The sequence below is a fragment of the Trichosurus vulpecula genome, chromosome 2, assembly GCF_011100635.1.
Source record: "Trichosurus vulpecula isolate mTriVul1 chromosome 2, mTriVul1.pri, whole genome shotgun sequence".
Taxonomy (NCBI): Eukaryota; Metazoa; Chordata; class Mammalia; order Diprotodontia; family Phalangeridae; genus Trichosurus; species Trichosurus vulpecula.
The window spans coordinates 386861843-386884752 of NC_050574.1; the positions used below are offsets into that span (position 1 = coordinate 386861843).

The 22910-nt window shown below is 37.3% G+C and overlaps 1 protein-coding gene across 1 annotated transcript in view; it reads left to right on the plus strand.

Moving 5' to 3' along the window:
- Positions 1–22910, plus strand: part of AFF3 (AF4/FMR2 family member 3) — a 658787-nt gene that overhangs the window by 331011 nt on the left and 304866 nt on the right. The window contains exon 5 of the mRNA XM_036747397.1: positions 3974–4018. Within this exon, the coding sequence (XP_036603292.1) occupies positions 3974–4018 (45 nt within the window). The remainder of the gene's footprint in view (positions 1–3973; positions 4019–22910) is intronic.

Sequence of the window (22910 nt, forward strand, 5' to 3'; positions counted from 1 at the left end):
AAAAAAGAAATTCAACTCAAGTTCTGTGAGTGGTTGAAGGAAGAAAAGATATCACTTTCAGCCAGGGAAAGCTTCATTGAGGAGGAGGCACTCAGCTGAGTTGGCCTTCAAGAAGAGAAAGGATTTCAATAGAAAATGAAGGGAATACATTCCAAGAATAGGAGATAACATGAGCAAAAGTGTGGAAATGGGAGAAGGTAAGATAGGAATGAGGCATAGAAGAAAGTTCTATTTTGACTACACTGTAACCTGCATGAAAAGGAGTAGTAAAAGATACGGAAGGTAGGTTGAAAGACAGATTATGGCGGGTCTTTAAAATTTGATTTTTTTGTTTTTATATTATATATTTATACTTATATATTGCATCTATACATAATATATATTTATACTACTTTATATTACAAATACATCCCTCCATCCATCCCAACCCAACAAGGAACAAACAACAAAGAACAAAAATGAAGGGGGAAAGAGGCAGCTTAAGAAAACTAAACAATTCTGATAATAGATGCAATGTTTCACACTCAGTCTCACACTTCTACAAAGAAGGGAGGGAGATGTGTTTTACATCTCTTCTTTGTGAACAAGGCTGGTCATTATAATTATACAGTGTTCAGTTTCAGGTTTTGTTCTTTGCAATTGTATTGTTGTAATCATTATATGTGTTGTTTTCCTGGTTTTCACTTTGTATCAGTTTATGCAAATCTTCCCATGTTTTTCTGTAGTCTTCATAATTTCTCAATAGTATGATAATATTACACTGTGTTCATTTATTGCAATGAGAGTGGGAAGGAGGGAGATGGATTGAGAGATGTTGTGGAATTAGAATTCACAGGAATTGAAAATGATTGGATGCAGCAAGTATGGAAGAGGGAAGAATAAAAGATGCTGACTCCTAATTTAGGAGCCCAAGTGACTGGAAGGGAGGCAGTGCCATCAATAGAAACACAGACATTAGGGGAAGGGATGGATTTTGGAAGAAAGATGAGGAATTCACTTTTGGACATATTGTGTTTGAGGTACTAATGTAAATGGAGATATCCAGAAAGATCTGGAACTAGAGCCTTGGGGAGAGAATAAAAGATTTGAGAGATATTCCTATAGAGGTGATAGATGAAACCAAAAAATGAATGGGATTTTCAAAGGAAGGAAAATAGAGAAGGGAAGGGAACAAGGGTAGATCCTTTAGTAATACTCATTTTCAAGGGGCAAAAGGAAATTAAGAAAACAGAAAAGGAGTGATCAGAGAGATAGATGAAAAAGCATAGGAGTGCAGTATCATGGAAACAAAAGGAGGAAGAGTTTTTAAGATGGAGAGAAGGGTCAACTAACTTTGAGAATTATTCTGAGTAATGAGCTTTCATGTAAGCTTTTGGGGCTGTACTGTACCTATGAATGAGTATTGTATGTACTTTGAAGTAAAGTTGGATATGCAAAAATGAGAGCTGACAATTATATAATGTTTTAAGCTTCAAGAAGTACTTCTACATATCACACAGTCAGTCAACAAGCAAGAAAATTGAGAGGTGCATGGTGAGTATGAGCAGGCTATATAACACAAAGTTGCAATCTAAATCACTGGAGAGAACTTCCATAATGAAAAAATTCTAGATCCATTTGAGTATTTGAGTATCTCATTTGATTCTAACAGCATCATGACTTGTATGAGAAGTCACACAAGTTTTAGTATCCCCAATTTGTAGATGAAGAAACTCAGACTAAAATAAACGCAATCCCAAAAGAAAAAAAATGATGATTGTGATTACATTAAGTTGAAAAGCTTTTGCATGAACAAAATCAATGCAACTAGAAAAAGAATGGAGAATGTAAACTGATTTTTAAAAATCGTTACATCGAAAGTCTCTGAAGAGAGTCTTAGATCAAGATATAAAGGGAACTAATGCAAATATAAAAGATCTACTCCACAGTGGCATTTTATAGATGGAGAAAGTGAGAGCCAGAGATGTAAAGTGATTTATCAAAAATTACTCAGGTAATAGGCAGTAAAGCCAGAATTCTAACCCATGTATTTTATAGGACACCAAAGAATGCTCTTTCCTCAGTACCATGCTGCCTTCCTGTGGAAATGAATATCTAAACAACTCTGAACTTTCACCTCACACCCAATAAATTGGCAAAGATGACAAAAGAGGAAAATAGTCGATGTTAGAAGGACTTCAAAAAGATTTTACTATATTATAACATTAATATATTGTTGGTAGCACTGTAAGTTGGTCCAACCATTCAGGAAAGTAATTTGGGAAAGGAAGGAAGGAAGATAGGAAGATGGATGGATGGATGGATGGATAGATGAATGACTAAATCTGCCCTTTAATACCAAGATCCCAGTGTAAGGCATATACCCTTAGGAGATTAATAACAGAAAGAAAGATTCCATATACCCCCAAAATTTCATAGCAACACTTTTTGTAATAGCAGAGAAGTGGAAATAGGTACCTATCGATTGGAAAATAGCTAAACAATGGGGTCTTGCTTTTAAAAATGAATATGGAGAATTCAGAGAAGCATGGGAAAATATATGAACAGATTGATATAGAAAAAAATAAACAGAACCAAGAAAACAATATGCCTAATGACTTCAATAATGTAAATAGAAAGAACAACTACACTGAACATTGTATAAGATAGTGACTTGGTCCCAAAGAAGAGAGGAGAAAATGTACCTCCCTCCCTTCTTTCCAGTGGTGGAGGACTTTGGATGTAGAACACTGACTATCCCATTAGACTTGGTTAATGTGTTGGTTAGTTTCACTCTCTATTCTTTTCTCTTTCTTTTATAATGCTTGTTATAAGAAATGGCTCACCATATAGAGGAAATATGAGGGAACTATTTGGAAATAAAGATGACATGAAAACAAAAGGTGATTTTTATTTAAAAAAAAACTTGTGATTCAGAAAGTTTAAGTGAACTACTAAAGATGACACAACTAGTAAGTTAGGAATTAAACCCAGGTCAACTAACATCTAAGCCCAGTGCATATCCCGATACAATGTAGTATTTAGCTCTCTAGGAAGTTGATTAAAATGCCATTTTAAAAGAAAATACATCTTCAATAATTAATTAGGCTTACATTGTACTGGAAGTTGCATGGTATAATTGAGGAGGTGTGATGTGATAGAAAGAACATTGGATTACAGTCAAAAGACATGGGCCTGAGCCTGAGCTCTGCAGTTTACTAATTTGGTGACCTTGGTCAGGTCATTTTCCTCATGTATAAAATAGGGATAATAATACTTTTCATGCCTACCTTAAAGGGCTATCTTAGGGAAACTGCTTTGTAAACTGGGAGGTGCAAGGTTAATTCCAGTTGCTACTCATACCTTACGTCGGCATGTCTCAGTTTCATCTCCTGTAAAATTAGGGGGTTAGATTTTAAGTGATTTTCAAGGTGCCCCCCTAGTTATAAAAGCTTATGGTTTTTGTTATTGATATTTTATTGTTTTCACACATGGCTGCTGTACTCTGCAGGTGTAGCCCAAGGTCAACGAGCGCTTACTCCCTGAAAGTTGAGTTAGAACCTAAGACAGTTCTAAAAAGCTATATGGTCAGAAATGCATGCTAGGGCATGTAGAGAATTAGGAGACCATTGCTAAGCCAATCCTAAGGGGCTTTTGGCCTATTCAGCTGTGACTGTAAAGGACAAAGGCCATAATAGAAGCCAAAAGAGCCTGACAACCAGAAGAACAATTAGGTAGAGGTTCAAGGTAGGAGGAGCAGCAATGGAAGGGACTCCAAAGGTATAATACAAATTCCCCAATTTCCTAAGTTTAGGAGATCATGTCTGGCAGTGCTTTGTATATCCCCAATATCGAAATGGTTTAAGTTCAAAATTCATTTCATTTTTGTTCATCTGGGGCCTGTCTTTAATATCTCTTTCTGTCTCTGTCTGACTGCCCTTCCTAAGAACATTTGGTGTGTCTGGCTTACAGTTATATTTTCCTTTGCTTTCAGGACAGTGGATCAGGCGATAACAGCTGTGTTGAAGAAATATTACGGGTAGGAACTTTTTAAAATCCCATCTATCCTATTGTTGGGCATATAATCTAAATGGGAACAAAGTAGGAACTACCAGACCCATGATACCTTCCACACTTTCTATCCTCAACCCCTCAATTTAAACACACACACACACACACACACACACACACATATATATATATATATATATATATATATATATATATATATATATATATATATATATATGATTACCTATAGCATCATTTTTGTTGTCTAGATCATGTTTTCTGTCATAAAGCTTCTGGAAGGAAACAAGGTGAGCTACAGGATGTCATGGTTTCTTGGCAAAAACAAGGATTACCTACACTAAATTTATCAGCAAGAAGATAGGAGGATAGAACTATAAATGAAAATATATACTGTTGTTCACATTTGGATTCTTCCATTTTTCACACCAATATTTAAAATCATCCTTTAATGGTCTGTACCTTTCAAGTGAAGCAGGAGTTGGCTTCCTATTTTTTCTCCTAAACTTAATTAGAATTGGTAGCACTCCAGTGAGAAGGTAGTGTTCAGTGTCTGATAAATTATTTTCATATTGTTTTGCATATCATTATTATCCTTATTACTATTTGTATTTCAGAATTCTTCATCACAGTCACCTTTATTTTGTGTTCACTGTGTGAAACAGTTTCACACTCAGATTAGTCTAGGTTAGGATATGTTTCCATATTGAGTGTTTCCTTAAGTAGACAAACTTATAATCAGGGTGTCATCTACCACCCATATTCTTCACTCATATTTTCTTTTTCAGAGTAGTAACCTAATAATTTGCATTTCTCAGAAAGCTTATATTTTACTGGGCAAAACACCAAGACAAATTAGACCAGATGGTATGGCAAATCCCAGCAGGAGAAAAAAACTTCATTTTAATATGTTTCTATCTTTTGGACATCATACACACTTTTTTTCTAGAATTGTTATTGAATGATAGTAATATAGTTATTTGGTTTAGAATTCTACATTAGTAATCATGCTGTTCTCAAAGGCAGGTTTCTTTCTTGCAGATATCGTCAAATAATCATATGTCTCTCAAAGAGGCCAAATACTGTATTTAAGATTGATCTGTTGAGTGTCTTGTGATTTTTTTCCTGGCAATTTAACTTAGAAAACATTTGTCAAAAGCAGGCAGGTCTTCCCCCCCCTGCCTTTTCTGGTATTGAAATGTGTATTAAATTATTCTATCTTCTTCATTCAAATGTTTGTTTCAGATTAAATTCAACCAATTAATTCATCAATAAATATTTATTGAGTACCCATTAGGTGCCCTAAGGCAGCATTCTAACTTGAGTCTCTCTCTCTCTCTCTCTCTCTCTCTCTCTCTCTCTCTCTCTCTCTCTCTCTCTCTCTCTCTCTCTCTCTCTCTCTCTCTCTCTCTCTCTCTCACCTCTGTGTGTGTTTATAGTTTCAGTGTATTTACATCTTTGGGGACCAGAATATTCATGAATATTGTTAATAGGGCAAATAGTCTTCCTTTGGCACATCATGGTATTTGTACATGACGCATAAAAGGCCATGAGAGATTAATTCTTACCCTACCTCAGAATGAAAATCTCCCCCTCTGTCTTTCTTTCCTGTAAAACCTGATGGTGTGGTGGGAAATAGTCACTTCATCTTTTTCTTCCATGTTTCGGAAAGTGTTTACAATTTGACTAAGGAATTCAGTAATGCGTACACCTAAAGCATATTATTTACTTAAAATAAAATGAAGGGTTCCTTTCATAAGATTTTAGTCATAGTGTTCCCAAAGAATGCATTCTCATGCTGCTCAGTCACTGTCCACAGTACTGAACTTCAACTTTCCCAGTTTCACTTATCGTACCATACCTGGGTATGTCAGTGACATAGCTATGTCAGTATTTCCAACATTGTCATAGAGTCTGTGAGGTGGATTGACTATAGAGAAGAAGAAAGTCTTGGACTGAATGAAAGAACATATTTGAAAGAGCCTCTTAAATTAAAATTTTGTCAGGTGATAGCGTTATGATTAACGATTATTATGTACGCATATGTATAAGTATTATAAATATATAGTATACATATACACATCATATATATGTATATCTATATCTACAAAACACTGGTTAATACGGTTTTTTTTCTATAACTCTTCAGATAGCAGTATTCTGTAGAAGCCCAAGAGCAGCCAGAAGCCAGGGTACTAATAATAGCAAGCTAGACCTTCTTGAACCTTCTCCCCATTTCTTGGTGATGGTATAGGTGATGTTTCTGGACAGAGTAAGTGCCTCCATCTAGGTAAAAGTGACAACTGGCCCAAGAAATTGCATATATGTGACTGTGACACTCTTACCTAGGCTTGTGTTCTGAAATACTAAGATTATCAAATAAATTCAACCTTATGCAATTTACTCAATTCAACAAACCTTTATTAAGGGCATGTGCAAGGCACCATACCAGCCAATAGACATACAAAGACAAAAATACCACAGTCCTATCCCTTTAGGAGCTTACTTTCTATTGGGCATTCTAAAAAGCATTTTCTTTGCTAGTTTTCCTATTAATGAGATTGAGAATTTTACTCAGCTTTAATTTGTACTTTTCCTCCCTTCCTTCTTTCTTCTATTTCTTGCAGATTGACAGTGCCGTTGTCATTCACAGCCTGATTCCAATAATCATCAGCAGAAAAGCTTTAACCTACTTCATTTTTCTGACCTGTTACAGTTCACCTTAGGGCAGTTGGGTGGCATTCTGTTCCCATGGGCTCACCATAATAGTGCCAGTCTTAGTGTAGACACATTATCAACTTCAGCCCTTCCGCAGCTCAGCCAGTGCCCTGTTTTGTCCTGTTATTCATTCTGTATATGTGACCAGTGCTATGAAGGTGACTTATAGCGAATATCACCCTGTGTATTCTTGACTTTCTACCACTGGGACTATTATTCCACAAGTTATGGGCTTATTTTTATGGTGGATGGGATGGATCATACAGATACTTTTTAAAAATAAAAAGATTTCGGTACACAATTTCCACTCATTTTCTTTTTTTCTGGACCCACTATGTAACTATAAATGAATCAGAGAAGACTGTATTTTGTCAGTGACTCACTGCTCATTAATAGAATAGTTGTGGTAATTGTGTTGTCCAGGCTTATGCTTCTTCTATTCATGATATCTAAGAACCAGATGGGTGCCTCTGGGCACATGAACATGCATGTTTGATACCTAAAGTTATCAACCCTTTGCTTGACTTCCCCTTTCTTCCATCTCCTTTTTGCTGACGTGATTGCCTTAGAGTCATTTGAATCTAACAGTATGTTCTAAAGCATTTTATATTCCTACTCTGTGTATTTTAATCGTGGGACCTAATAAATCTGTGTGTTATTGCAAAATTCACTTAACCAAGGGAGAAATTATATCTGAGTTCTGAGAAGATGGGAGATCAGGTCTTGAAGCCCTTATGGCTGACATATGTTTGCAACAGACAGTCTTCCAAGTTATACGATATTTCATCCTTAAAGGTTCCAGTGCTGTAATACTTAGGTGCTTTCTGTTGCATTATCCATTAACGTAGAATGGCATTAACATTTGTTCAGCAAATAAAATCTGTTTAGAGTTTAATGGGTTTCTGCAGCACTAGAATCCGGGATGCATAAGTTTCAGCCAAGACAGTTTTAGAAGGCAATTACAAAGTCAGACTGAGGGGCACAATCCATACAATACAGTATACAATCATGATAAAGACCAAGACATGAGCATACCTAAAGGGCTCCGGATAATAGAGATTCTGGATAGTATCTCAATGACAACATGGAAAGAGATATTGGTGGTGATGGGTAAATCCCTTTCACTTCTTCTGACAATCTAGGTGGCACTGAACCATTTTAATGGATTACCTTCTTCTTAACCTGAGAAAAAGTAATTTCCTTGAGAGCAAGGATTTTCCGTTTTTTGTCTTTGTATTCCCTTAGCCCATCATAGTGTCTAGCCCATAGTAGACTCTTAATAAATACCTACTGGTTCACTAACTATCCATTTCTTTTGCCAAATACTATTGATTCTTTCACCCTAGTACCTTTCAACGTTTTCCCCTACTCTCCATTCATGCTGACAATACCTTAATTCAGCCTATTTCACCATTTCATCTGGACTAATTCACACCAGATTCCTAGCTAATCTCCAGTTTTTCCCCTTCTCCAAAACATCCTATGAACAAAAACTACATTAACAAATTTTCTAGTAAACAGATCTGACCATGTAATTCCCTACTGAAAAAACCTGTGCTCACTCTCTATTTTCTATATCCCCTTTTAAGTTCTAGTCCTTCATTTCCTGCTACATGATAGTGACCTCCATCTTGATATTCTGTTACCATCCTAAACTCAACCAGTCTAAAACTAGACATTCTCCACAAAGCCATCTCCTTCTCTTGACCTTTCTGATGCTCTCAATGTTCCCTTTCCTTTGCTCAATCACACAACCTCACATCTTCCTGAGTTCAGATCTGGCCTCACATATTCACTAGCTGTGTGACCCAGGGCAAGTCACCTAACCCTGTTTCCTCAGTTTCCTCATCTATAAAATTAGTTAGAGAAGGAAATGGCAAAACATTCCAGTATCTCTACCAAGAAAACCCCAAATGGGCTAACAAAGAATCAAACATGACTAAAAACAACTGAACACCACCACCCTGACAGCCTTCTAGTGATCTTCGACTGTTTCCCCATCGATCCCCATGTCCTATGTGTTTCTTCTTTTACAATGTTTCTCACATTCATAATTTCCCCTGCCACCACCAATCCAGGCCCTGATCCCCATTACAAGACTGTCTTAACTGACCTTCCTGTGCCACATCTTTTGTGTTTCTATTCAGTCCTGCATACCATGGTCCAATGGATCTTCCTAAAGCATCACTTTCAGCGTGCCACAATCTGGCCCCAAACTGCCGCTACAGTCATTACTCTCCCATTACTCCTTAATATGAACCCTCTGCAGTAGCCAAACTAATCTCCTCATTGTCCCTAGGGCAGTCCTGTCCTCGTGCCTTTGCTCATGGCTTCCTTTTAAATGCAATAAGTGCCCTTTCAGGGTATTAGAATCTGTTCCAGTTGAAGTCACACTTTCTCCATAAAACTTTTCCTAAGTACCCTAGCCCACAATGCTCACTCCTCTATACTCCTTTAGTACTTAATTATCTGTACACATTATTCCTCTCCATATACTCAAACTGTTCTCATTGTTTCTCATACAAGAAACTCCCTATCCCATCTCTGTGCCTTCTCACTGTCTCTCTCTCTGATGTCTAAAATTTGCTTTCCCTCTTCCCCTCTGATTCTTAGAATCCCTAGTTTCTTTCAGGACATACCTTAAGTACTACCTTCTGATTAAGCCTTTCCTGATCCCCAAAGTCACTTGTGACCTCCCCTCAAGAATCCATATATACATATATATATATATATATATATATATATACACACATATATATACACACACATATTTATGTATATATGTATATATACACACATATACATATATATGTACACATCCATACTCATATAGGTATATATACCTATATATAGGGGGTGGGTGTGTGTGTGTACATATATATATATATATATATGTATGTATGTATGTATGTATATATCCTGTATAAAGCTAGATATTCTCATCACCAGTTTGGCTCTTAGCATGGGCTGCCTTATATTGTTAGTTTTATTTTTTAATATATTTGTTCTGTCCTCCTTGCCATCTAAATTATAAGCTACTTAAGTTCAAATCCTATGTGTCCATTCTGGTGTATTCCCCATTGCACTTAGCTCAGCACCCTGTACTTAGTTATCATTCATACAGCAAGAAGAGACCTTGAAGTCATGTAGTTCAATCACCCCATTTTGTAGAGAGGTTAAGCCATTGGCCCTAGGTCATAGGTAGTAAGCAGCAGGATTTAAACACAGGTCCTCTAACTCCAAATTCAGTGTAGGCAGTAAATAACCATTTATTGTTTGATTTCCCATTTGTGTTATGAGGTGTTATCTCATTTCAAAAAGAAGAAATGAGTGGAACTGAGAGGGGACTTATTCTGGGTGCCAGACCACAATCAGGCTGGAGTTTCTTTGACTAGTTCACAGTCCCCTGTAAATTCATTCATTTGTTTTACACAGCATTGCTTCCATTAGGGAAGAAGAGCATCAGCCAAATGGCAAAATCAATCCTGGCATAAATATAGTGAAGCAGCCATGCTACACCTCATTATTATCGCAAGTAAAATAAACACTCAAAGTAAAGCTAAAATAAAAGCTTAGACAAACATCTGAAAAGGATATATGCTAGCAAGCCTACATCCTGGTAGAAAAGAGCACCATATGAGTACTCAGAAAACCAGAGGTCTTCTCTTGACCATAATAATTACTAATTAGTTACCTTGAACAAATCATGTCACCTTTTCAGAGCTCAGTTTCAGCATCTATAACATGATGGGATTGGACTTGGTGACCTTTAAGCTCTAACATTTTATGATTACATAAAGGTAAGGAATGCTAACATGTTTATGAGCAGATTATGTGACTTCACAGGGCAGTGTGATTAATAAATAAAATGTATTTATCCTTCCCTCTCTTTTTTTGATAGGGGTGCATCTAGAAATGAATAAGGGGTAGATGATCCTTAAGATTGTTTCTGTCTCTAAATCCTATGATTTCCCCACTGTGGGCACCATTAAATCTTCTTACATTTACTAACGTCATTTGGTCCCACCATTTTGGCTATGATTGGCTAACTGGGGCACCTCGCTGCCTCAGAAAACATGGACTAAGAACCCAACATATGTATTGCAGAGGCAGCTGTGGTGTAAGGCATAGAGAAATGGCCATGGAGTCAGGAAAACTCAAGTTTAAATCTCACCTCTGATACAGATGGATTCTAACCCTAAGCAAAATGCCCCAGATTATTCTCTAAGATTACGAATTACAGAAGAGGTGCTGATTGGTAAGAGGGAGTGCTGAAATCTTCACCTGCATAGATGAAGTCAAATATCCCTCCTGCCCCCTATGCCTCCAATGTGGATTGCAATGTGCTAGACTATGAATGAAAGACAAAATAAATAAAATATGATCCTTTCTCTTAAGGAGCCCGTGGTCTATTAGAGGTTACAAAAAAAATGATATTTGGGGCAGCTGGGTGGCGCAGTGAGTAGAGCACTGAGTCAGGAGCACCTAAGTTCGAATCTGGCCTCAGACACTTGACACATTTACTAGTTGTGTGACCTTGGGGAAGTCACTTAACCTCAATTGCCCTGCCTTCCCCCCCCCTCCAAAAAATACAAAACAAAAACCAAAAAAGTGATATTAAAAATAAATATGATACAAACTTGAATACATTAAGTACATTAGAGTTCTGTGAGATAATATGAGAGATAAGTACCAGAAGGATTAAGGGTAGGATCAGGGGAAGGAGAAGAGAATAAGTATTTATATAGAACCAACTATGTGCTAGGCATTGTACTAAGCACTTTACAGATATTATTTCATTTGATCCTCACAACAACCCTGCAAGATAGATGCTGTTATCATCCTCATTTTACCATTGAGAAAACAGAGGCAAACAGAAGTTGTGACTTGCTCAGGGTCACACAGCTAGTGTCTGAAGCAGCATTTGAACTCAGGTCTTCCTAACTCCAGATCCAGAGTTCTGACCACTGCACCACCTAGCCGGGAAACGTAGAAAAGTTTTCATTGAAGAGGTGGGCTTAAAAGAATAAGGGTAAGAAGAGGATAAATTACTTGCTTAGGGTTAGATTCTGTCTGTGTTAGAGGTAAGACTTAAGCCTGGGTTTTCCTGACTCCATGGCTATCTCTCTATGCCTTACACCACAGGTGCCTCTGCAATACATATATTAGGTTCTTAGTCCATGTTTTCTGAGGCTGTGAGGTGCCCCAATTTGCCAAAATGCTGGGACCAAATGATGTTAGTAAACCTAAGAAGATTTAATAGTGCCCACAGTGGGGAAATCATAGGATTTAGAAATGCAAGCAGTCTTAAGGATCATCTATATGAACCAGCAGAGATGTACACTGAAGTATGGGGAATAACATGAGCAAAGGTAGCACATTATAGGATACGTTCAGAGGATAACAATTATCTAATTTTTCTGAAGCAATAAAGTACATGGGAAGAATAATGTAAGGCAAAACTCAAGAAGTTCTACTAAATTTCATTCCTCCTAAACTTTGGCATGACAAGAATCTCCATGAGTTCAATTGCAAGCTAGGGTAGGATCAGGGAGACCCACAATCTATTCAAGTATCCACCCACTTTAGTGTATGAGCCAAGGGGCACAGATTAGTTTGAAAGACATGCCTATGGGCACTAGTTCTACTGTTCTCCATCTTTAAGCAGAGGTTCTATAACTATTTGTTGGCAGTATTTTAAAGGAGATTCCTGATCAGTTATGGTTTTGTACTATATGACCTCTGAGATCACCTTCAAGCACTGAAATTTGGTAATTCTGATTCTGTGATTCTGTGGCTGTGCTATGGGTACACACTCTAAAAATGGGAGAAAAATTACATGGCAGTGGTGATGTTCTTCTGATTAATGACGCTATTGGTTCCATCATTACTGTGATATTGGTAAAAGTAAAGGAAGCCAGAAAATACTTTATGGCTAAATGAAAGACAACTGTAGGCTTCCTTCCAGGCTCTTTCAAAGGATCATATTCACAATTTCTTCTGGGTATACTTTAAAACTGACTGTGTTGGGTTTTGACATAATTTTAGGGCATTAAACATATTCAAGATTTATTTTATCTGTGGTTCTAGCCTTGTAAAGTGTGTCAACAATAACAGCAAAAAGAAATGAAATGGTTGAAAATGAACTAGAGAGGTGGTTTTCCTCAGTGCCTTAATACACATGCTATGCATGTGGTCTGCACTTAATGAAATGCTTGTTGGGTGAATGAATGAAAGTTCAAATGCGGAGGAGGCACCTATTTATACAGAATAATACCTTTCAATAAAAGAACCTTCACATCTATGATTAGAGTATGCATGATTTAACATAATACATGTCATCAGCGTGTTTCATTGTGGTTTTCACAGCATTTGCCTAGTTTTTTTTTTTCTTACTCTAAATTTGAGTGCGCCTTAGTTTTCATGAAACCAAGAGCATGGCAGCATCCCCTTAAGCCAAATCAAGAATGCTGGGGTAGGTACATACTTAACATTTCTTTTGCGTTTTGCTATATTGATTTCCTAATCACTGTTAAGTGTTGTTTTTATTCTCGATGTGAGATACAGTGTGGAAAGGACCCTGGATTTGGAATCAAAAGACCCAGATTCAAGTGCTGTTTTTTCCCATTTCTGTATGCACAACCATGGTAGAGTCACTTTCCTTCTTGAGCCTTGATTTCCTTATCTGTATAGTGGAGATAATGAAAGTTGATTTTGTAGTGTTCTAAAGCTTTCAAAAACACTTTACATGCGCTATGTCACCTGATCCTTACAACAGCCCAAGTGAGGAAGCTATGGCTTATAAATGCCAAGGCATGAGCTCAGATATCTACTAACAGCAGATCCAGTATTTTTTAAAATATATGCTGCCTGCTTCCAATAAAATAATATGCATAAAATAGTCAAAATGAGAGTACATCATTGGTCAGAGGATTATAAGTAGATCCTGAGTTAGAAGGGACCTCAGACACTGTATCGTACAACCCCTTCATCTTACATATGAGGAATTAAATTGAGGTGCGGTGAGGCTAATAAACCTGCACAAGATCCTATAAGCAATAAGCAGCAGAGGTGTGATGTTAATGTTCCCTCCACTGTTACAAATTAAACCCTGTACATGTTTGCTGATCCTATGTGACTCATATGTGTCATTCCATAAGTTTGCCACAAGTGTTTCACCCAACCAACTTGCCCACAAAACCTTCCTCACTTTCCCTTGATATCATAGGGATATCAGTGGAGCACTGGCTATTGATTATCTTCACCACTCTCACCACATGTCCTTCCCCCCTTCTTTTTCCAATCACATATTGATTTGATGACATCATTTTATTCTGGTTCTTCATAATTTTTTGTTATGTGATATAGTCTCCTCACAATCACTGTGTTCCTCTCCATTGTATTCTAAGAGATATTATTTTTTTAATTCTTCACAGACTATAATATTCCATGATGTACAGCCATCCAACAACATAAGTATTGATTTTGAAAATTTGGGCCTTTATTTCAGGGAGAATTTGAGGATCATTAAAGGGGCTTTGAAATTTATCAAATATAATTCAAAACTCTCTTTTCCTCCTTTCTAATTTTGGACCCAACTCATTGTCCTCTTGTAGTACCTGCCCAATGTATGTATGTATGTGTGTGGGGGTGTGTGTGTGTTCTGTAAGTTATTCAACTAACTATATATCAGATCTGGATAAGAGGCATGTGGATCTCGTGGAAGTTTAAGCCAAACTCTTTGAAATGGCTATGGTTCTTATCCAGGAGACTTTGCAGTATTTCTGGGCTTGTTATCTGCAAAAGATGAGACAGGACTTTTAAATTTTGCTATGTAATATCAAATATTATACATACATAATTTAATGTTTATCCATGATTAACTATAAACTGAACACATACAGTTTCTCATTACCTTAAAAGACTTAAAATGTATCAGAGCTAGAAATTGTTACTGGTATTGATATTCTTTAGATACATTAATAAAGATTTATTTGGAACACTGAGAAACACACAGACATTAATATATCTGTTCAAGTAACATCATTACACAAAATCTAAGGGTCAATAAAATTCCACTTATTTTTAACCATACCAGGGATGTTCTCCTTGATGATTTTAATTGTAAAAGCAGTCTGCTTATTAGAGCCTTTACAATCCTTACTCCTAGAGAATATTTCAAGAAAACTCAAACCTTTTGTATCCATCACTTGTATTTTGATTATCTTTCATGAGACAGAGCTTTTCGTTTTGATATGTAATGAATAAAATGCACAAGTTTAAGGAATCAAGGTAATGAATTTGCAGGGTAATTTTGTTAATTATCTGTTGCTATATGCACTGTGAATCAGTCCTAGTATGATCTGCCTAAAGCTGTTCTAGCAACATTTCTTATACATCCCACCAAAGAGGACTACACAGGGTAGCCTGGGTGGGGGTGGGGGGGTGAAGATGTATTTATAATACAGAAAATAACATCGAAAAATTCCTGTTAACTTCTACAAATTGCAGGGTGCTAAATTACAATGATTTACTGCAAATTGCTATGGCACATGAACAGAAAAGTTTAGAATAATTCTCATTTTATAAAATGACAATTTTCTGAGGAAATACATGCAATTGAAGGGATAAAGACACTAAAAAGTTAGAATACTTGATAATAATCACATATTTTAAAAAGATTGTTTACCTGTGGTGCTGATAACCACTTAGAATTGCAGAACTAAAAGGCTTTTAACAATCTAATTTTCTTTTTTTGCCATTAAATTTTATATGATGTTTTGCTGGTTCAAGTACATTTGATTTACTTGTATAGTATTCATCTGCTTCTGAACTCACTCAGCACAATGAAATTTGGTTTAGGTTTTCAGCAAAGCAAAAAGGGGTTTGAACTCAAATGTTCGCTTCCATTAACTTTAAAGATTGGGAACATTTTCACGTACTTGTTTAATGGTGGTTTTATTCTGTTATTTTTAATGTCTTCTATTTAGAAGCCCATGATTCTAGGAATATTGTGAATAAAGAGATTACAGCAGCAAGAATCTTGGCCAGGCCTTTCAGTCTTACAAATTTAATCCTTTTTGAGTCTTGGGTATCTTCCGGAGATCATCTCTTGACCAGTAGAATTTTTTTTAGCCTGCTTTTACTTTGAGGGTAACAGATTAGAAAAAGTAATCAGTCCTTTGGCCATTCTTATAGTTGCCTTAAATACTGGCCTAAAACACAATTAGGGCCATGAGCTACAAAAGCATTGGTTTGTTTTAGTTTAATAAATGGAGCTAGGATCCTCCCACCCCAAACATAGCAAACAGACCTATTTGTGTTTATTGGTGGAGGGTTAAGGTAAAGGGGGTGGACCTACTACCCTCATAATTATATTTTCCTAATTTTCCTGTGAAAGATGATGGCTTTAAACAGTAGTCATTCATTGCAGCTTTAAATTCACTTTAGCATTTTTGAATGCATGTGTAAACAATATATCTTTAATTTTGTCCTGTGCTACTGGCAAAGGCCCAGAGATCCTTACTTACAGATTACTTTACACTTTATATGCACATTAAAGTAGCTTGTGTTCCCTTATTTCTGGCCAAATTTCTGAGACCTGTGTAAAAATCTTCTAAGACCAACAATATCTGTCCTATTATTATGTCCTATTATTATGAGATTCCTCTTAATATTGGTGCTTTGCCTCTGTGGATTATTTCCAGTTTATCTTGTATATTTCTTCTTCATACATAGTTGTTTGCATGTTGTCTCCACCATTGGATTGTATGTCCTTGAGAGCTAGAAATGACTTATACCTTTCTTTCTGTTCCCAGTGCTTAGCAAATTTGCACACAGTAGTAATGCTTGGTAGATGCTTAATAAATGCTTGTTAACTGAAGAATTGGAGCTGTTTGGACAGGCTCGATTATAGATTATAGGGTTATAGATTTAAAATTGGAAGGGATTTTAAAGGCGATATAGTCCATTCTCTTCTCTCCCCCTCCCCCCACCACTCCCTTCATTTTACAGGTGAAGAAACTGATGCCAAAGGACATAAAATGATTTAACCATATGTAACTATAAAATGACTTTCAAGGAAATAATATAACACAATTTACCACACCAGTTAGTAGATGACATCGTTCGATGCTCGCTTCAACACATTCAGTTTCTGAATCATTTTGCCTTACCATTGAATAACACTGCATTATTTGACTTAAAAGACATTGTTTGGTCAGTTCTCCCAATGTGCTTTTGAACTTCCATATAACACATTATGTTTGCGAAAGAGACCACACTTTAAAAAAATTAATGAGCCTTTTAAGCCTTTTAACGTTCCCTAAAATTGTTTGCAATGACAGAAAACACATAACCCTTAAAATCCTCCAGAGCTGCTTCTCTGCAAAGCAACCTGCAAATAAGAATCCAGGAGCCTCAAAGGATTGTGCTTCAAATAAGGCAGTCATCCAAAATCGCTATTGCAAACGACCAGAGGGTATGGAGGAAAAAACAGCCACACTGGAGAAGATCAGATTGCAGGTAGAAATTAGATAGCAACAGTTCTCTAAAGACAGTGAGATTAAAAAAAAAACCCTCTGCTCTGCTCTACAAAATGCACATTTATCATTTGGCTTCTTGTAGTTTCCATTTCCTTGGTTTGTTCCCCTTGCCCCTGAGAAGTCAGTCATTGGGGAGTGGGGGAGAGAGAGAGAAAGCAAAGAGTGAAAAATCAAGCTCTTTTGTTTTTTGGTGGTTTTGCATATACACATATATTATACATCATCTGTGTTGTTTGTTTTATGTGATATTGACAGCCCCCTGTGATCTGAAAAAAAAAGCCTTGTGAATAAACTCTTAAATATTAAAAATAGGAGATTACGATGACTGGAGTCATCCACTAAGGCCAGCAGCAGCTGAGGGTTAGTGGAGATGATTAATCACCTCAGCACAAAAGGAGAGAAAAAGGAGATTTGTTAAGAATAAGCAGGGGGCAGAATGTCAGCTCCGGGGGTGAAACAATTGTCCATTTAATAATGCATTTTTTAAAAGAGCGTACCACATCAAAAGCAAAACACACAGCTGTAAGAAAATGAAATGAGAAAGCATTAGGCAAAATATTTGTCTCAGCGGACAAATGTTTAGGAAATTGTATTAGTAAGCACTTTGGCTTGACTCTTTGAAAAATCACCTTTTTTTCCCAGTGGTGGAGGGTCTATGATCACATGTCGTTGTTGTTGTTTTTCAGTCATTTCAATCATGTCCAGTTCTTCCTGACCCCATTTGGGGTTTTCTTGGCACTTATATTGGAGCGGTTTGCTATTTCCTTCTCCAGCTCATTTGACAGATGAGGAAACTGAGGCAGACAGGGTTAAGTGACTTGCCCAGAGCCATACAGCCAGTAGATATCTGAGGCCAGAATTGAACTCAGGAAGATGAGACTTCCTGACTCCAAGTCTGCCATTCTATCCACTATGCCACTGAGCTGCCCACCATGATCGCATATGATGCGTATATTGGACCTTCCTTCCACCAAAAAGAGTCTGGTCATTTAAATGCAGTGAGATTTCATCTCTTTGAGGAACAGGGTCCTCACTGAACTATAGCCTAAACCTCCACAGTTATGTCTACAATGGGGCAATGGGGAACACAGATAATTCTATACCTGTAGGGTTAATGGAATATAAGATCTTCCCTGTTCATTAATAGACCTATGTGATCACATATGTCCCCACTTTTCCTGGAACAGGGGCCATGTTTCCAGGTCTAAAGGTACACAAGTATTTCAATCACGAGTGTCTTGCTGCTTTGAGCTCTGGCCCAGCTCACAGCTGTGATACATTCTGAGTCACATAGAGCCCATTGGGGGAGGCACTTGCTTAAGAGGAAGCTTGCTTCAGGGAAGCTTGCTTGCAGGAAGGCTTTCACACCTTTTGATGCTAAGTTAATTAGGCACTGAGTTGGAGGGTTGTGATGCCTTCTGGCTCTGAGCCTATTAGCCAAAAGTATATATGTGTGTGTGTATGTGTATATATGTATATACGTGTGTATGTATGTATATATGTATGTATATGCATATACATACACATATGTATATATACATACATATAAATATTTCCACACATGTATATATACACATGTGTGTATGTGTATATATATATATATACATACATATATAATATACATTCTGAGGTGATATTTTACTTTGGAACTCACTCAAAGGAAGAATGTTCATGTGATTTGGCCAGAAGAGATTCTGGGTAGCCATTGTTAAGGAGCCCCCCGGCTTTGCAAACCCAGATGTTGGCGCTCCCTGTCCAGTGACTATGTATCTATTGCTTTGTTCAGACAGTTGGAGCCCTGTCTGTTGATCTCTGTGCTAATTTCTCTGCTTGTGTTCTGTACCTTTCTCCTGAATTAGTGAATGATCTTTCTCTGCTTGTATTTTCTCCACATTCAGGGGGCTGACCTTTCCCCTGAACTAGTGAATGATTTATATATGTTTGATTAAAGTAAGATTGTTAACCCTCTTCAAGTTGTGTTTCCTTGAAGAAATGCAGATCCAAGAACCTGTGCTAACAGGCCATCCTGGGCGTGCCAGGGTGCTTGCTGATATAGTACCTTAATGCCCCCACTATTTTTTAGTCACTGTGGTGCTAGCTGTATCCTTCTGCACCTTCTCCTCAGTTGTAGAAGATGGGTTGTGGAAGGTGGGGTAGGAGTCCAGGTTAGGAAAGGCAAAGAATGTTTCCTTGAAATCTCTGGCATCAGCCCCTGGACACATATTGCTCTTCCACGGTGACAGGGTACAATGATAGCTCTCAGTCCTAACCTCAGAGGAAAGCATCTGGGACTCCTCCCATTGCCAAACTGGCTAGAATAATGACAGCTGACATTTATAGAGCACTTTAAGGTTACCAAAGTGTTTTAGATGCGTAACCTCATTTGATCCTTCCAACAACCCTGTGAGGTTGGCACTTGTGGGCCTTATTATCCCCATTTTACAGATGATGTTCACACTGGGGGAAATGACTCACCTGTGGTCACACAGCTAGTTAGTAGGAGAGGCTAGATTCAAGCCACAGTCTCTTCTGAATCAAGGTCGGCTGCTTTTCCATTCTCCATGCTAGCTACGCTATGCACCAACCCCACTACACCATGTGCAAGTCTAATTATAACAGTGACTAGAGATCTTTAGGGCTATGCATTTGTATGAGAGGACATACAAAGTCTATCCGAGCTTTTGGGAACACAAATTAAGGTAACTTCAGAATCATGGGGCAGCTGGGTGGCTCAGTGAATAGAGCCCTGGGCCTAGAGTCAGGAAGTCCTGAATTCAAATTCAACCTCAGACACTTTCCAGATGTTTACCCCGGGCAAGTTACTTAATCCCTGTCTCAGTTTCCTCATCGGTAAAATGGAGATAATAAGGGTTTGTGAGGATCAAGTGCAACATCGTAAAGTACTTACCAGAGTGCTTAGAACCTAGTAAGCATTATATAAATGTTACCTATCATAGCTAGTATTAGTATTATAGAAACTGAGACTTCATTTCTTGTACCACTCATTAAACACCAATGGTATGCCGCATTGGGCACCTCTACTATACTAGAGTATTTCAATAGAGTACTAAAAAATATCCTACTTTTCTTGCAAAAATCTGGAGGACTTCCTGTATTTCCTAGAAATTATTTTACTAATGAAAGCATTGTAATAGAATACTAAAAAATATCCTACTTTTCTTGCAAAAATCTGGAGGACTTCCTGTATTTCCTAGAAATTACTTTTGCGCTGAGGAAACTGAGACACAATCCACCTTTTCTTTAGCTTTTCCACCTTTCTCCCATACCATTTTCTTCCTTTTTCATGAATCTATCCTCTTTTTTTTCTTCTCCTCCCTCCCAGGAGCCTATTTCTTTTCTTCCTATCCAACAATGCCTTTTCTTCCTATCCTAGTCTCTCCATCTCTCTGTCTTTCTCTCTGTCTGTCTCTCTGTCTCTCTCTGTCTCTTTCTGGGTCTCTCTGTTTCTGTCCATCTCTGTGTCTGTCTCTCTCTGTCTCTCTGTCTCTGTCTCTCTCTCTTTCTCTGTCTCTCTCTCTGTCTCTCTCTCCCCCGCCTCCCCGCCCCCATCCCTCTCACACAGAGAGTGTTTTCTGATACCATTACCAGTTCTTCCCATCTTTTCTAGGATTTAGGGGGAAGAGATGGGAAATAGAGGACTAGTTGTATCATTTCCTGTCATTTTCTCTTCCCTGCACTCTCCCATACCATTCCTTGTGCCTATTGTCTCCTAGACCAAGAGTTTTTAAACTGGGGTCTGTGACCTTTTTTTTTTTAAAATTTGACAACTGTATTTCCACATAATTTATTTTCTTTGCCACACTATATGTTTTATGCATTTAAAAACGTAATTCTGAAAAAGTCCGTAGGCTTACCTTACCAGACTGACAAAGCGGACTATGAAACAAAAATGATTAAAACCTCTTTTCTTGACCAAACCACAATACCAAGCTCACTTTGTCCATGCTACCTCCCTGGCTAACTCTATTCAGCTTAGGTCGCCCTGCAGTCTTATCAGTACTTTGTCTTTTTTCAGCTGTAATTACTTGTGCTCCTTTGTAATTTTCTTGTGTTTATCCTATTTTATCCATTGATTTGTAAGTTCCTTGAGGGCAAGGACTTTGGCTATTAATTTATCAAAAATTATCTTACTATCTACATCACAAAAGACTAAGATGCTGCCAACTAAATGTCTCCTTTGTTCATTTGTCAATTTACACAACAAATGTTTGTGGGATGTTTTTTTGCTTAGTTTTTCTTTAGATTTTGACCTTGGAATTATAGCCTCTGCCTATTCTTAGACTAGCATTTTCCCCTCATAAGATAAACAACATGAAAAGCACCTGAAATTAGTATTTAAAGAGAAATTCAATTGAGGGAAGGAGGAATCAGAGACTTCAAGACACTAGTCCCATTGACAAATATCCCAGGACTCGAGCTTTTGCTCCCTGGAGTAAAGCTCTGGTAACTCCACCATAATTTTGACTTCATCCACACTGCTCCCTCCTCTTCTTCCATGTTGGGTTATCTCAGGCAAAAACATACAGGGAAAAATCTACTGCAATGTGAGAAATTTTGCAGTAGAAATTATATGCCCCTAGGAAAATTACAGGTACCCGGTTTAATTATAAGCTTTATCTTGGTTTGAACCTGAGGCTGGGTGTGCAGTTCCAATATGTATCACCCTAAATTGAACTGGGCTGTTTCTCTTAATCCACTGCATGGAGGAACTAGATCTTTTTCTGACCACATTTCAGGAATAACCTCTAAGTTCAAGTATAAACTAATTTCAATTCAATCTAATAAGCATTTTTGAAGTGCTAATAATAATAATAGGCACTGTGCTTGATGCTGAAGGTATATTAACCAAAAATAAAATACTCCTTACCCTCAAGATATTTGAAAAATATATTCCTCTTCTTGGCAGTCACTTGACACTCATCATATTGCTAGATTCTAGGACTAGGATTTTTTAAAGCTTGCTCGACATCCACAATCCATATCTGTTTTTACAGACTGCTATCTTGATTCAGTTCCCCCTTGACCTCTCTTTAAGCCTTTTAAAATACCTATGAACACTTTCCCCTCCTTGGCTACAGTAATGCTCTCTATCCCTGAGCTTTCTCTACCTCTAGTTTCTACTGTGGTTTCTCTTTCTCCATCTCATGTTCTGAACTGTGCCTAACCATCAATTTTTAGTACAGAACAACCATATTTACTTTAAGACAATGGTTTTTAACTTTTTTGTGTGTCACGGACCCCCTACGGCAGCCCAATGAAGCCTATAGATCTATAATGCTTTTAAGAACCTAAAATAAAATGCACAGGATTAAAAAGGAAATCAAATACACCAAAATATAGTTATCAGAATATTGAAAATAAACTAAGTTTATGGATCTCAAGTTAAGAATCCCTGCCTAAAGATCTTTTGTTGTTAGAACAGGGCTACATTTAAAATAACTGTAACAGGAGACAAGGATTATCCTAGCCTAGCACATACTGGCTACTAAATTCTGTTGACTGATAAGTTTACAAAAGAAAAGAATTTTGGTTTCTGAAAGGTTGCTTAGTCTGGATAACTGCAGACATCAGAATAAATCCAATTTACTATTTGTTACTACTACATTTTAGCTGAGTCAA